General features: G+C 33.4%; 2 protein-coding genes across 2 annotated transcripts; one reads left to right on the forward strand and one right to left on the reverse strand.

Moving 5' to 3' along the window:
- The first annotated feature begins 6,469 nt into the window (after window positions 1-6,469).
- On the forward strand, window positions 6,470-13,910 carry LOC125859557 (uncharacterized). The gene is made up of 14 exons (XM_049539327.1): window positions 6,470-6,846; window positions 7,472-7,674; window positions 7,761-7,831; window positions 8,752-8,840; window positions 8,994-9,044; window positions 9,182-9,277; window positions 9,380-9,456; window positions 10,019-10,181; window positions 11,336-11,410; window positions 11,737-11,987; window positions 12,059-12,128; window positions 12,231-12,326; window positions 12,676-12,754; window positions 12,943-13,910. The coding sequence occupies exons 1-14, from the start codon at window positions 6,568-6,570 to the stop codon at window positions 12,999-13,001; spliced, it is 1,659 nt and encodes a 552-aa protein (XP_049395284.1). The 5' UTR covers window positions 6,470-6,567; the 3' UTR covers window positions 13,002-13,910.
- Window positions 13,911-14,046: 136 nt separating this feature from the next.
- LOC125859559 (septum site-determining protein minD homolog, chloroplastic) lies at window positions 14,047-15,357 on the reverse strand. Its single transcript, XM_049539328.1, has one exon. It carries the CDS (start codon window positions 15,243-15,245, stop codon window positions 14,247-14,249), a length of 999 nt encoding a protein of 332 aa, XP_049395285.1. The 5' UTR covers window positions 15,246-15,357; the 3' UTR covers window positions 14,047-14,246.
- Window positions 15,358-15,629: the final 272 nt, after the last annotated feature.

A 15,629-nucleotide genomic window follows, 5' to 3' on the forward strand; every position in this document is an offset into this window, starting at 1 on the left:
TTACAATTTTACCCTTATGACAACTTTTCACTTCAAAATTACAACCACTTATTTGAATTAAAGTGAAATAAATTGGAGGGAAACAACATACACTTTTACAATTTTCAAGAAGTGTAAATAAGGGTATAATAGGAAAAAATTTGTTGTCCTTTCTTGATTTGTCAAAATGGACAACTAAATAGGGACAACCAAAAAAGGAAATATGGACAAGTAAATAGGGACGGAGGGAGTAGTAGAATAATGTGTGGATGATAGGTTGCCACGTAGGTAGAGTAAAATATCTAGAATGTCCCCATTAGTATAAGCTGATGGTTCTAGAGCTATAAACCTAGTGGTAAAATTACTTTTATACCCCTGGTCGTCCTGGTTGGCTCACTCTTCTATATAATAATAAAAATATAATATAATCAAAATTTTCTTATATTATTAGTGATTTTAAATTATAATAATATGCTAGTTACTACATTTTAAAAAAATCAAATTATTAATAAATATTTTGTTTATTTATTAAGAGTAAAATAAGAACAGAAAACGAAAGCAAAAGAGTAAGCATAATTTAGAAAAAAACTTAGCTAGCGTTTGATCATAGATTTTCAAATATTTTTGACAAATATTATTTCGATAAAAAATTTGGGTGAAATTTCACCATGTGTTTGGCCATACTATTTGGAAAATATATTTCTCCTTTTTTAAGAAAAATGATTTATACCCATAAGTTTTAAAAACTATCAAAATTAACCATATGTTTGTATTACATAACACATGACTTTGTTACCCTAGGCGAATTGTTATCATTTTCATCAACAATCATATCATCACTTTCATATTTACTAAATATTCCATCACTACTTGATGTTCACGTAAAAAATTATGTAAAACAACTCAAATAACTACTATAGAGGGTGTTTTTGTAAAAAATAAAAGTTTAATGTAGAATTTGAAATATTAAAAGTTCTCAAATAATGAGATTTTGCCCAAATACTAATTTTTTCTAGTATTTGAGAATTTGGGTTATTTGTCAAAAATATTTACCAAATAATAACAAATTATATGGACAAACACTATTTGCCAAATTTCTTCTCAAATTTTATTTGGGAAATCTATGCCAAACAGATATGGTTTTCTTTTACTTCCTTCTTCTCAACTTCTATGGTCCATTTATCCTTCAAATGTGTGAAATTTTTGTACTTTATATTTTTTAAAAATAAAATTGTGATTTAAGTTTTTTGGTTATTTCCCTCTATTTTATTAAGATTAAGATTTTTCTTTAAAAAAAATATGACATTCATTTCAAGACATATGTAATTTACTCTTTACACTATGTGATTTAGGTAAGTTATATAAAAATATACCACATAAATTAAGACGACAATGTCAATGATTCTTCTTTTTTTCTTCTCTGCAATAATTTCATGACAAATATAATTGTGAAATAATTTTCGTCATCAACAAGAGATTCTAATGCATGTAAAAGTTCTAAAGAATTTTTAATATATGGTTGAATTTTCTTGAGACGATTTAAATTTAAAAATGATCGGGTAGAGATTCATGTAGCTGATCCGTCTCTAACATATTTAAAATTTAAGAATAATATTTTTGTAATGCTAGAATTTAAAATATCTATTGTATGCCATTTATCCTATCAAAGTAACTTTAAATTAAATTAAAACATTAATAATAAGTAGCAAAAAAGCCGGTGAATAATATAATGTGCATGTGTCACCTCAATAATAATATTGTAGGTGGGCAGTCCAAATACATCTAACTGCAAAAAGGAAAAAGAAAAAAAAAGATGATTCAACTTTTGTCTTGATAATGGTCTCCCCTATATGTCCATTATTATCCAATTATCTACATGCCAAATGTTGTTTTGCTATTTAAAGAGAACAATCAAATCCCAAAAAAGTTAATTTCTCTCCTAGTCTAGTACACTGCTTTAGTATTGTTTAATTGAGTCAAGAGTGTAATTCCATTATTGATTGAGTTGCCAACCAAAACCAATTAATCAAAGGAATATATATATCTTGTTACCAATAGAGACAACATCCCGCATTGTTAGGTCCAATAGTATAACACAAAGAAAAACAATAAACAACAAGTGGATTAGAATTCACGAATTGGCGACGAATAAAATTTTGTAGTTAAATAACAAAAAATTCATGGTGTACTTGATACTATGGTGTTATTTGAATTAAATTATTGACGGCAATAATATTTTTTGACCAAATTATTGACTGTGGACATTTTTATCCAATTTCACATTGTTTAAAGACTTTTAAAAAAATAATTTTTCATCATTATAATGGTGTGATTAGTATGTTCTCAATACTTTCATATTTAACTGATCAAACTTTTTTTTTTAATGGAAAATATTAAAGATTGGTTTTACTCTTTATATTCTCTTTTTAAGGATTATAATGGATTCAACGAATCAGTTGATGACTAGGGCAGACTACAAGCTTTTTAACATTATTATTAAAAAAGAATTACTTATCGTGAAGGTTCAACTTTTACAAGTGAAATGTTATGGTAATATGTGAAATTTAATTTATTTGTAGAAATTGAAACTACTGAATATTGTTTAACTACAAAAGTTGAAAAGGGACAATTTATAAATTTCTACTCATTTATTTTGACAAGTAAATTATAAGTACATGCTTCAACTAACTTAAGGCACATAATTAGGCCACACATAATTACATATTTCTTTTTATTTCTTTGTCACTTGATGGTGTTTACTATCCATTTTAAGGCATCAATTATATCACATAAAAGTCATTAAATAAGAGGGATTTTTTCTATCAAAATGAAATTATTTTCAAAATTTTAATCTGAAACCACTAATTAAAAATCGTACATATTATTAGAAAATCAACAAATGGCAAATGTTGTTTTGCTACTACTTAATTAATCACTGGTTAAAAGGCTATACCTTTTACTATCTTTTAAGCTAGTTTGACCCAAATTTAAATAAGAGCAACTTATAACAATGACTATATTTATAAGATTGATGAAATTCAATAGCTATAAGTGTGTTATTTACAATAAATGACTTTTCCTTTAAATAAACACATATTGCTCTGAATCTAGTGGGAATAAAGTGGGGAAAAAATGGTCAATAATTATGCTCTAGACAATATCATTATTTTAGTGAGTTGCCATCAAATCTTATCGTAAAATGCCAGGTGGTTATGTATCAACAGTGATAACTAACTGATTGCTTAAATAATTACTATGTTTAGATTAATATTTTATGTATTATCCTTCCATCATGAACTAACAGATAATCGTCACTTTGTTAAACCGTCCACCCATTAACATAAAAATATTGCACTGTCATCTTATCCCCAAACTACCATTTTATTTAGGAAAAATTAGAGAAATCCCATATTTTAGTTTACTTATTATCATTATCTCCTATAAGTTTTACAAATATTCAAAATCTCTCATTTTCGCGCATCAGATTAGTGTATCAGCGGTTATATTGTTGTATCTCGCGCATCAAATTAATGTATCAACGCTTATATTATTGTATCTCGCGCATCAGATTAATGTATCAACGCTTATATTATTGTATCTCGTTCATCAAATTAATGTATCAGCGTTTATATTATTGTATCCGTTTGATGGATTTCTGTAATTATAAACTTTTAAGGGATAAATTGTAATTTTACCTTAAAAGTATGTGATTTCTGTAATTTGCCTTTTTATTTATGTATAGATTAAAAATAAACATGCTGGTTTTTCTTATTTTAATACCTTGCGTACTTTGGGAAAAATGAAAAGATTTTATGGTTAAACCGCGTTTTCTATGTTTTTGATATTTTATTTAAGGGATCTTTATTTAACTATTCTTTTCATTGTATAAAAGACAATCATTAAACTTATAACTGTAATGGATCATAAAGACACTGATTTTTTTTAAAAAAAATGATTGACTTGTACGGTTGTGCCCTTCGGGGTGGCCAAGTGGTTTGGGCTTGGGACTTTCATAATAGAGGTCTCAAGTTCGAAGCAGCTCCTTGCTAGTGAAAGCAAGGGATTTGCCTTCTGGGTTGAACTTGTCGCACCGGGCTTGCCTAGTGCGGATTAATTACCTCTCCTATATGGTTTGCGAGTTGCGGGTTTCCCTTGTCATAAAAAAATAAAAAATAAAAATGATTGACTTGTAGAATGAATGGAAGCAAAAATTGCAACTAAAACTTTCTCCTATAACGATTATTATGGAACACTAAACCATATCTCACGTAGGTTAAAATGATACTTGATTAAATTTTTCTTCGATCGCTATTTAGACGGTATGATCTATAGAAATATCAAATACTAGTGAACATATTTTAACATTCTCACGATGTTTTCAATTAGTAATTATGCAAGATTATCACTCCTTAGTTTGAGTTAGTTTAAATCTTCATATTTTTATAGACGAATTGAAATTTTATTCCATTTAAAAATAAAAAAATTGAGGGTCAACAATACTAATTAGAGATAAAGAATTTTTGAGTGAGTCTCAAGTATTGAACATTACGTGTGTGTTTAGGGTGCATAGTAAGATGATTGGGGTGTAGACCTCACATAACTAAGTCCAAAAAAGAACCTTTAAAACAAAGACATATTTTAGGTTTGATGGAATACTGACATCATTCTATATAATTATTGTTTTATAGAATTTTAATAGTAGTTTATTATTTTGTAATATTTGAATGATATTGTTTGTTTGATAAGAATAATATTGAGTATAAAAATTAGCATAATTTGAATACAAACAGATATACAAGTAGTTTTTTTTTAAAAAATAAATAATGAAATATTAGCATAAATATGGTTAGCTTTACTGGAATAGTATATGTTGTTACTTTTTTATGGATTATTAGTATGTATACAGTTATTTTTTCTGATAGAAATATTGGTAAATATATTACGTAGTTTGATTGGAATATAGTATTAATAGATAAACTTAAATAAGTTTCTTATTCTATGAATTTTTCTCTCAAACTTGGGGATCTGCTTGCTGACAAAATGCTTTGATGATGCAAATGTAATAGTAACAGATTTGTATGGAAGAACATTTATGAAATCTCACAAAAAGTCAAGATATGTACGTAAGGAATATAATTGTTTTTTAATTGATATGTTAGGATACTCCTACTTTTTTTCTTTGGGATAGAAGTTCTTTTGTAATTGGTTTGGTTTTCATTATAATATGTTTAGTGATGATAGAGATGAGTCAAATGGACGGATTAAGCTGGATTTGAAAATGTCAAAATAAGTTGAACTAATAAATAAATAAAAAAATAATTTATTTTAATAAGAAATAAAGTTAAGTAGTTTTTGAGAATAAAATTTTAAATAAATTAATTTCTAATAAATTCTCTTAATTTAAGTTCCTTTTTAACTTAACCTTGTGATATCAATCTTGTTAAACACGTAGGATTTGCAAATTTAGAAATTACTTGAGTCTTTGGTTGAAAGCCCTTTTCCCTATTAGTGGACAACAACAAAAATTAAAAAATGGCGGACACTGCATTATTAGTGACCCCATTTTCAATCAGAAAAAAAAAAAGATGCTAAAATTGATAAACGCACCCCAAAGTAATTTGTGCCTATAGATGTTACTCCCTCCATCCCTTTTTAGTTGTCCACTTTAGAAATGACACACAGNGAGCAGTGGCGGATGTAGAGTGTGTCCAGGGGGGTCATCCGACCCCCCTCGGAAAAAAATTTACACTATATATATAAGATCAATTTTTTTGTGTACGTGTATATATTTAAAATTGAACCCCCTGAGCATATGTCAAAGGAGTAGCTCAATNATAGGGACAACTAAAAAAGGAAATATGGACAAGTAAATAAGGACGGAGGGAGTATGATATTTCTTCTTTTATATTGTTTTTCTAAATCATCGATCAATGTTGTCTAATGTTATTCTATTGCAATTAGTATAGTAGAATTCGCGTTATGAACATAAAAATATTGAGTCATTCATTCATAATTTTAAATTTATTTTTATTTCCACCGCGTACCATGAAAGAAGAAAAAAAAAGCTTGGAAAAATCATGTTACGAAAGATTCCCTATTTAGCATTAAGGTTCTAAAATTAGTATGTGCAATACCTAAATTATCCCTCTTAAAACTAACACACCATTAATCTCATAAGCTTCATTAAGTAATTGCACTAAGATCATCCATATTATTTAATTCAAGGTCGTTTGGTTCGAATAAAAGTTATGCTTAAATTAGTTAAGTTATGTTGGGAGTAGAGGTTAAATGTTCTACGTGGAATATTACAAGGCAAACAATGGAATTAAACAAGAATGTAAGGACCAAAATAGTTGTTTTCCCTTTGCATAATTCAATTTTCTTCTCTTTTTCTCTGACAAATTTTGAATGCTCCCTAAACAGTAAACACAATGGAATTAAACAAGAATGTAAGGACCAAAATAGTTGTTTTCCCTTTGCATAATTCAATTTTCTTCTCTTTTTCTCTGACAAATTTTGAATGCTCCTAAACAGTAAACACGACGTAAGAGTGACTTTGCTTTGAGCCCGACGTCCCCACCTCGAAAAATGGAACTATCGGCAATAATGTCGCCGGCGAATTACCCGGAAAGAAGTTGTAGTTATTCTCAAGCAATTACTCTTACAAATCGCCGCCAAATAGTTCAGAGTCGCAAATTAAAATACGTTCGAACAACTTCCCCTTCTTTGAAATTATCCCCAGTGATTACGGATTGCGACAATGCAGAAGTCATCGGTGCAAGAGAGTGCAAAGGGAAGGAATGGATTCACTTTGTCGGCGTTGGAGGTTGTGGTTTGTCCGCTCTCGCCATGCTTGCTCTCAAACAAGTATATATTCTCTGTCACTCACACTATTTATATTTGGTGGTTAACTGTTTTTTTCTAGAATTTTCAAGTTGTGAATGTAATGTTACTTGCTCTGGAGTTTCAGAAATGTTAATTTATTTGCCAGTGATTATGAAATCGTGTTTGAATTGAGACACAAAATTGAATGATTTGACTATGGTACTCCAAAACCCTGTCTTATTTTTTTTGGGATGGATGAAGTAACTTTTTCAATTTCATAAAATAGCTTGTGATACCTCCCTCAACTCTTAGGGGTGATTTTGTTGGCTGTAGAAAGAGAACTAATCATGGCATAAATGCTCATAATTAATACAACATGTGTTTTGCAACATAAAACTCAGCTTTGCAATATATAACTCAGCATGCAACATTTGGTATTAAACAATCCAAGCTTGTATTAGTATCCATCGAATAACAATTGCATAACTCCTACATTATTATTAAGCACATAACAATGTTATGTATCACAGCCTTTGCATGCTAATACATGAATCAAACGACGCATTATTATTTGGACAAACAATAATTGTTACTCTTCTTTCTTTCTTCCATTTCCCATCTAATGGTAGGTTAGAATTAAATTGAACTGATTTTGGAAACACACTAGGGTTATGAGGTCAGTGGTTCTGATATGACGTGGAGCGATGCCATGGACGCATTGCGAGAAGCAGGTGCTGGAGTGTATATTGGCCATTCTGAGCTTAATTTGAGAAAGAATAATGGGTTGGTGCCTGATTCCCTTGTTGTGTCAAGTGCTATTCGTGGGGGCAATGTGGAGATTTTACATGCCGAGTCTGTTGGAATACCTGTGTGAGTATGTTAATCTTAACTTTCTGATTGAATTTCTGTTACTGAAGTTAGACTTGGACTTAGATAGTGATATTCTGTTCTTGTAGGTACAAGCGAGGAGCTTGGTTGGGTAGGATCACCAAAGGTTACAACCTCATTGCTGTCAGTGGGAGCCATGGTAATCTTACTTATTTTGTGTTTGTGGGGTTATTGTCAATATGTGACAAATCTATTCGATGCCAAACTTTGCTAAACATGGACAATGTTATGATTTTTGACAAGACTCAATATTTGCTTGTATTTACACGGAAGTCTGAAATATGAAGAAAACTCCCTGAGGTGTATGCATTTGTGTTAGCCGACTTCTCTTGGGTGAATCTGTTGTTTGAAACGCATGTGCAATTGTACTTGTGTTCAAAATCAATGTAATTATGTACAGAACTGAACATTTTATGAGATCTTGACTAGAAATATGATGTAATATCGTGTTCCCAAGGAATCTGAAATAAGAGGAACTTCACTATCTTGCTTGTAGCGTAAACCATTTTGCATTTTCGCTTGTGTTAGTCAGCTCTGCCAAAACCTTGGAACTCTCCTGCTTTATTAGCTTAGCAATTTGATCCATGGGAACACTTCTTGGCGGAATGTGTATCTGCTCTGGTTTTTGTGCATACTCGACTGTCTTGCTCCAACATAGGTGTGAAGAAGGATTCAAAGCATAGAGTATTCAAAAGAGAGAAGAACAACACCATTGACTGAAGGGGTTATTCCGAGAAAGAGAGAAGACGAGATTTAGGCAACATTTTGAAGAAGAGAGTTTCAGGTTTCCTATAAGCAAAAAACAATGTTACTAATGAACTATTGTGTTATTAGCAAATTAATAGGTAAAATTCATGTTATGAGTTGCGTAGAACTTTTAAGGCCTGATAAGATGTTTGGCTTTGAACTCTAAGATATCTATCAGCTGAGACTGATTCTGGAAGGTCTTTGGCTGCTGTCTATTATTTAGTCTGGTAATTTGATCTACTCTTGTTTCAGCCTTTTTTAACACCAAAATTTCACTTCTCGTGCTTTCTGTTGATTTATTGACCAATGCAGGGAAGACTACCACAGCTAGTATGCTTGCTTTTGTATTAAATGCAATGGGGGATGATCTTACAGCTGTAATTGGGGCTCGGGTACCACAGGTAGGTTCACTCTGCATCTTCGTATGAAGTTTCTCTTGATGTGCTCATTGGGAGTTTGTCAACAGTGCTTGCAGGTCGATAAGTCGATTTTTGTTCACATTAGAGCATTTATATCCTACTGTGGGTTACTTTTGACGTAGTTGCCTTCTGCAGCTTGCTGAAAGAAACATCATCTGTGGAACTGGTTGCAACTTTGTACTGGAGGTATCCAATCCTTTCACACCTCTTTTCTTGTATCTGGTTGTTTGCATGCGTTTGTTTTTCTTTGTAAAATTTTAAGAGATAGAAAATTATTATAATGGTTATTTCTGTAAGTCTAATCTATGTTCTTTCTAATGTAGGCTGATGAATATGACTGTTGCTTCCTTGGAGTAACACCTCAAATAGCTGTGGTAACAAATGTAGATTGGGAACATGTAGACATGTTTCAAGACGAGGTTAGTGATTCACTGCTTGTAGTGTCTGCCATGTACTAAATTTGATTTATTTGGTGTCTGGAATGACCAGATTATCATCAGATTGTTTCTGTCTAATCTGAGGAAGCAGTTAAAACTATTTTCAGGAAGTTCATAGGTCAGATAAGGGTTGGAGGACATTTAATTTTATGCGGTGATAGGTATATATTGATAACTTTCCTTACACGGTTGATACATTTCATGGATTGAGTGGATTTAGCATCAAATTTCTTACTCAAATAGAAACTTGTTGAAGATTTCACACAAAAAAAAAAATCTCATTTTTCATAGGAAACATCTCCCCGAAGGAGAACAATCAACTATGCCATATTCTTTTTACAGCAGAAAATATACGCCTGCTGCTACTTTGTTGGTCATTGTCCTTTAGAACAGTACTCCGAAGATATTATCCACGTACTATGCAGAGTTCAATGACTACAGTTCTTATAAAATCATTTCTCAACCAACCTGTGGATGCTGCATCTATGAGGATATGGAACATTAATCCATAACCAGAAAAGTGAACTTATTAGTTGTCCTCTGATACCTTGATCATTCTATTACAGAAGGTCTCATTTATGTTTTACAAGCTATCATTTGGTGGCTTATGTATCTTTAGTTATAGATCACATAAATTGATTTCATTTTGAGGCTAACAAAGGAAATATCAAATTTTCATGTCTAATGTAGTTTCCAACAATGATTTTCTGATTGGATTTACAGTCCGGGTGCATATTCTTTGGTCAACAAAACGGGATCAGACTCTGCTCTTCCAGTTCTTCACAATGACGCATTCCAGATTTCAACTTACGGAATTTCTAGTTGTAACGATTGGCATGCCTTATCAATATCCCCAAACTCTTGTGGGGGTAGTGACTATCAGCTGGTAAGTACATTTGTTCTTTAAAATATATAGCTCTAGATGAAATCTACGGAAATAAGTTCATTAGTTTCTTAGAAATATTATCTGAAAATAACATTCAGGGAACTTGTACGTAGCTTATTTCTAAGAAAGTGAAAATGCTTTGCTAATTCTGCACGTGCTTTGTACTTCAGTTGGCAACTCTAGGCTGCATGATCATAAATTCACTTGTCAAGGAAGTGTAAGAGCAACTTAATAGAACTCTATGTAAGATGGATATCATTAATTAAGTCTTCCTCTACAAATCTGTAAATTATTTTCTCCAGAGTCCAATTCAAAACAATTTCTTAGTTCTGTTTCTTTCAAAGACTATGAAAGAATGCAACAACTCACAATAACGTGAACATTTGGGAAGTAAGCTCCTTTCTTGCTCCCTCCATCCCCAAAATAACCAATACAATTTGGGGTACTTGGAAAAAGGATCAAAGAGTCAACTTTCCGAATTTCCAACCCAATACCAAACACCAGAAAATAAATCATGCTTTCGGTCATTACCAAATGCACTCTGAAATTTGAAAAAGACATTGTATATTCAGTTGTGAACTGGGACGTTTTAATTTGAAAATTTTAGTCACAGTTTTTATTTGGAGTAGGGATCATATAACTAGAACGAACAAAAAACAAACATTAGATCAAATAAATATGAAGTAGACCAGGTTCTGATATTCTTTTTGATTCTGAATCTTCACGTGACTTAATATGAGTGCTTGACCTTATTCCATCTCTAGAATTTTGCAGCACGGTTACAGTGTCACTTCAATTGAGTTATTATACTTTCTCCATTTGATTTTGGAGGACCCGAATTTGCTTGTAGATTAAAGAATATATATTGACAACAAATAGGTTCTAGGTCTTGTGAAGAAACTTTGTTTTATAGGGAAATTGTCAATTCCAACTTTTTGTTTCTGTTAACGAATTTGAAGCTTTACAAGTTCTGTATGGTGCACACTGCACAGTATTCTTGCAGAAAAAATGTAAAAATATAAGGCCATGTAGAGTAATTTTTTGCTGTTTTCTATTCATACCTACTCTCTGAATTATTTGAAGCAAGTGGCGTATGGAATACCTATTATTCTCGTGCATGTATGTAGTCTAAAGATATTATTTCCTTATTCCAGTTTCACAAGGGACTTCATATTGCGGACATCAGCCTACAAATGCCTGGAGTCCACAATGTTCTTAATTCATTAGCAGTAAGTATAGCATTTAAAAGTTATTTTTTGTTTTATCAGTGTAAGTAGACGTTTAAGTAGCAGAACTACTCTCTTTTCTATGATCTTTACTCAAATATTATAGGCTATTAAGAATGCCAGTACAGCTAATCAATTTTAACTTGTTGATACATCAACGGGGCCCAAAACTGGAAAATAATTTGTTGGCTTCTGTGATTATATCATAGTTTAGGCATCTGTATTCGAAGAAAACATGGTTTAGCTTGCTAAGTTGTTTCATTTCCCCACTGCAAGTAAATAAATTTTTTGTTGAGTTCTGTTGCTGCTTTGAATATCCCAACTGGCAGGTCATTGCAACAATTAGTGCTCTTTCCACGGATCAGAAAAACTTTCTTAGTTCCATTGCTTCTTTGAAACTACACTTGCAAAATTTTGAAGGTGTTTCTAGACGTTTTGAGAGGATAGGTACAGTCCGTGGGTGCCATATATACGATGACTATGCTCACCATCCCACCGAAATTCAAGCTGCTATTCAAGCAGCACGCCAGAGGTTTCCGTTTCAAAAACTTGTAGTAATATTTCAGCCTCATACATACAGGTATATACAAAGAGTATTCTCCTTCCAAATTACATTGATTGCACAATGCTTGAAATTTTCAGAATTTGCAGTCGTCTAGCAGCATTGAAAGATGACTTTGCTATTGCATTCACTAATGCGGATAGGGTTGTGATTACAGAGGTATTACCATTTTTGAATTCCAATGGTAAAGCTGCTTAAGTTAATGTTGTTATCCCCTTTTTCTATCTTGGCTAAGGAGATGTAATTTGTTTCTGCTGCAAGATTTATGAAGCTAGAGAAACAAATCTGTGGAAGATCAATGGACGCGATCTTGCAATATCTATAGTTGACCCACCATCTGAGTTTATCCCTTCCCTGGTATGCCGTAACTCACTGCATCTAAGAAAACTTCCTCACAGTTGTATATGTTGGAGTTGCCAGGAATTTTGCTGTGATGTCCTTGTAGTTACAAATGTTTTGAACATGAGAATAATCAAGTCTAATTTCACAAAATACCGACTTCCTATTCTTAGGTCTCTAATGAATAAAAGGAAAATTATCTTCGTGAAATGTGATGGTAGGAAAGAGAGGGAAGCTTCTCTTTCTCTAGATAACCATATTTATTGCCATTGTTCTAAGAATACCACATCAATTATAGTACTGCACAAGTCAACTTGTGTTTCATCTTGGTTAACCCCCCCTCTCTTTATGGTGTTTAACTTAACAGATACAAGTGCTGGAAATGCTGGTTGTTCATATATCCAAGGATCCCGATCATGAAACTGTCATCTTGACCCTAGGATCAGGTAGACATTCTGATTTCCCTGAGAGAAAAACCCTTGCATAGCATTTGTCCATTGTCTAAGGAGATCATTCTTCACAAGATGGACGAAAAGGAAAACATGAAAACAAAGAAGGGAATATCAATTGTAAAAAAAAGACACGAATTTTAGGCTCTTATTTATGAGATTTGATATTGACATCTCTTTTTCAGGAGACATAACTTCAGTGGGTCGTAAACTACTAACTGAATTGCAGCACAGATTGCTATAATGTACTGCTTCACGAGACTGGCAGCTAACTCAGATGTTTATAGCCTTCACATATAATTGGCTAAATTTGAAGCCGAGGTTCTAGAGCTGTGCACATTCATCTGCATTAAATATAAGGCGGCAAGCCTGACCTAATGATAGAGAATCTCGTCATGCAGATATGATGATCATAATGTTCAACTGCTTGTGATGTTTGCATCCATTGATTGCTTTCCCTACTGCAGAAAAACTCACCATTCTGGGAACAGACCCGGTCAATGATACAGAAGGGGTGGTGTAAGAAAGCACTCAATTGCACCCCAATAGTAATTCTTGAGCCCTATCGGCTCACCTCCCAGCATCACTGATCGTCTTGATTCTTGAGTATGTAACAGTACAGTTCCTCCCTTTATGGACCGCCTCCTTAGATAGGAGAGCCTTTGAAGGTTTAGGACAGCTATGTACATTTAAAGAATATCTCCTCATTTCTAGTTTCTTGTTGGTGCATTTATTAATACAGAAGACAGCTCGTCCTTTGTAGAGAATGATATTGTGTTGTAGATCATCAATTTTTGACTTTACTACTTGGTTAAGGGGGATATCCAAATTATTAATAGAAATATTTGCCTTAGCAAAAAAATGATCACTATTCACCTCCTTGGTTTCTTTTTGTACAGCAGGAGCTTTGCCTTGTGCAATATTGTTGTACACTGTAATCTATTCTATTCAATGCTTATGGAAGTTCAAACAGGTTCTGTTTCAATAGAGGCACTATGCATATCAACATCTAATGAGCTGGCTGCAAAGAGGCTACATACTTCTCTCACTAACACAGGTATTTACACCCACAAATATCTAAACTTACCACTGCTGAGGGAAACTTATATAAAATCTACTTGTGAGCACTGATTTAAGAGTGATTCCCCAGTACATGCATAGCAAGCAAATAGGCAACAGAGTGAAGATCACAGACTGGACTCAAAGCAAGAGTAAGTAACTCAAATTTAGATTGGAGGAGAGGAGGAAAAATCACATTTCGCGCAGATGCACATGACATAGTTTTCAGCTCAAATCCAACAAAAACAAAACAATTGCACTAATCTTCAACTATCCTACAAACAGAATCCTGAATAGTAACAAAGGAAGAATGCAACCGTTTAACTCTCTACTATACACAGTTTTCTTGTCTCAGAGAACCTTCCAAAAAACATGATCAAACAATTACAGAAAGCTTACCAAAACCACTACTAAGAAGAGAATCATCAAGCTATCGTCCAAAAAACGAGAAAAACCCACGTTTCTTTGGCTCCTCCTCCATCATTACAGTCTCCATACTATCTTGCTCCACCAATCTCCAAGCTGCTTGCTCAAATGCCAGACCTGCCAAAGCTGGTGGCTTGTTCAACACAAGGGGATAACCTCTGTTAGTACTTCTAATAACTTCGGAATCCTCAGGTATTACCCCCAACAATGGAAGCCCCAGCATTTCCTGCACATCCAATACAGACATCATATCTTCCCCTTTTATCATATCAGTCCGAACCCTGTTCACAATCATCTTGATATCCCTTATTCCATCACATTCTAACAATCCTGTCACTCTATCAGCGTCTCGTAAGCTGGTGATATCTGGCGTTGTCACTAGTACAGCCTCATTTGCTGGAGTTATAGCCGTAATGAACCCAGCATCAATGCCAGCTGGGCAATCAATGATAATGAAATCCGGACCACCTTCATCACGAGCTTTTAGGGCATCCACAAGCCAAACCAAAGCTTTCCCACCAAACCCTATCGGCAATTTGGATCTGGGCTTGGAAATACACAGCAGCTCGAAATTGGACCACCGCTTATCACGTACAAGAGCCTGATCAAGTCTGCAATCGCCGTTGAGAACCTCGACAACAGTATAATTAACCCGGTTTTCTAAGCCCAGGAGGAGGTCAAGGTTGCGGAGACCAACATCGCAATCAATGGCGACGACAGAGAAGCCGAGCCGAGCTAATGAAAGACCGATGTTGGCGGTGGTAGTAGTCTTGCCGACGCCGCCTTTGCCTGATGTAATGACGACGACTCTCGGGGTATCTCCGGCGAGTTGAGGCTTGCGGTTGTACTGGAGCATAGAATGGATGGAAGGGTATAAGTTTCTAGAAGGCCTGAAGGCGAGAATGGGTTTTAGGGTTTTGGGGGATAAGGAATTGGGAGGGGTAAAGGAAGAAGAGTAGAGAGATGAGGATTTAGGGTTAGAGAGTGGCTGCAGAGATAACATTTTTGTGTAGAAGAATGAAAAAAGAAGAGTGGTGTTTTGCTGAAAGAGAGGAAACTTCACAGGAACATGTTTGATGTCTTGAAAGGAGAAGAAGACGGCACTGGAATTGAAAAAGGTAAGATATCTTTCTTGCACAGTAGGTTGTTTAAACCCGAATCAAAATCGATGACCTGAATCGAAAAAAGTTATTGACTTATTGGTTTAGCAATTTTGGTAGTGGTTTAATTCTTTTAATATTAAATTATCAATTCTTAACAGTTAATCGATAATAAATTATCTTTATATTATTGTGTATATGAAATTAAGGTTTAGTTTCATACTTTCATTTTTATTTGTCTCTAACTGTCGAGTGTCTACAATACTATTATGTATCAGTTTTTGCTT

This window comes from Solanum stenotomum, chromosome 3 (genome assembly GCF_019186545.1).
Source record: "Solanum stenotomum isolate F172 chromosome 3, ASM1918654v1, whole genome shotgun sequence".
In the NCBI taxonomy this organism is placed as follows: Eukaryota; Viridiplantae; Streptophyta; class Magnoliopsida; order Solanales; family Solanaceae; genus Solanum; species Solanum stenotomum.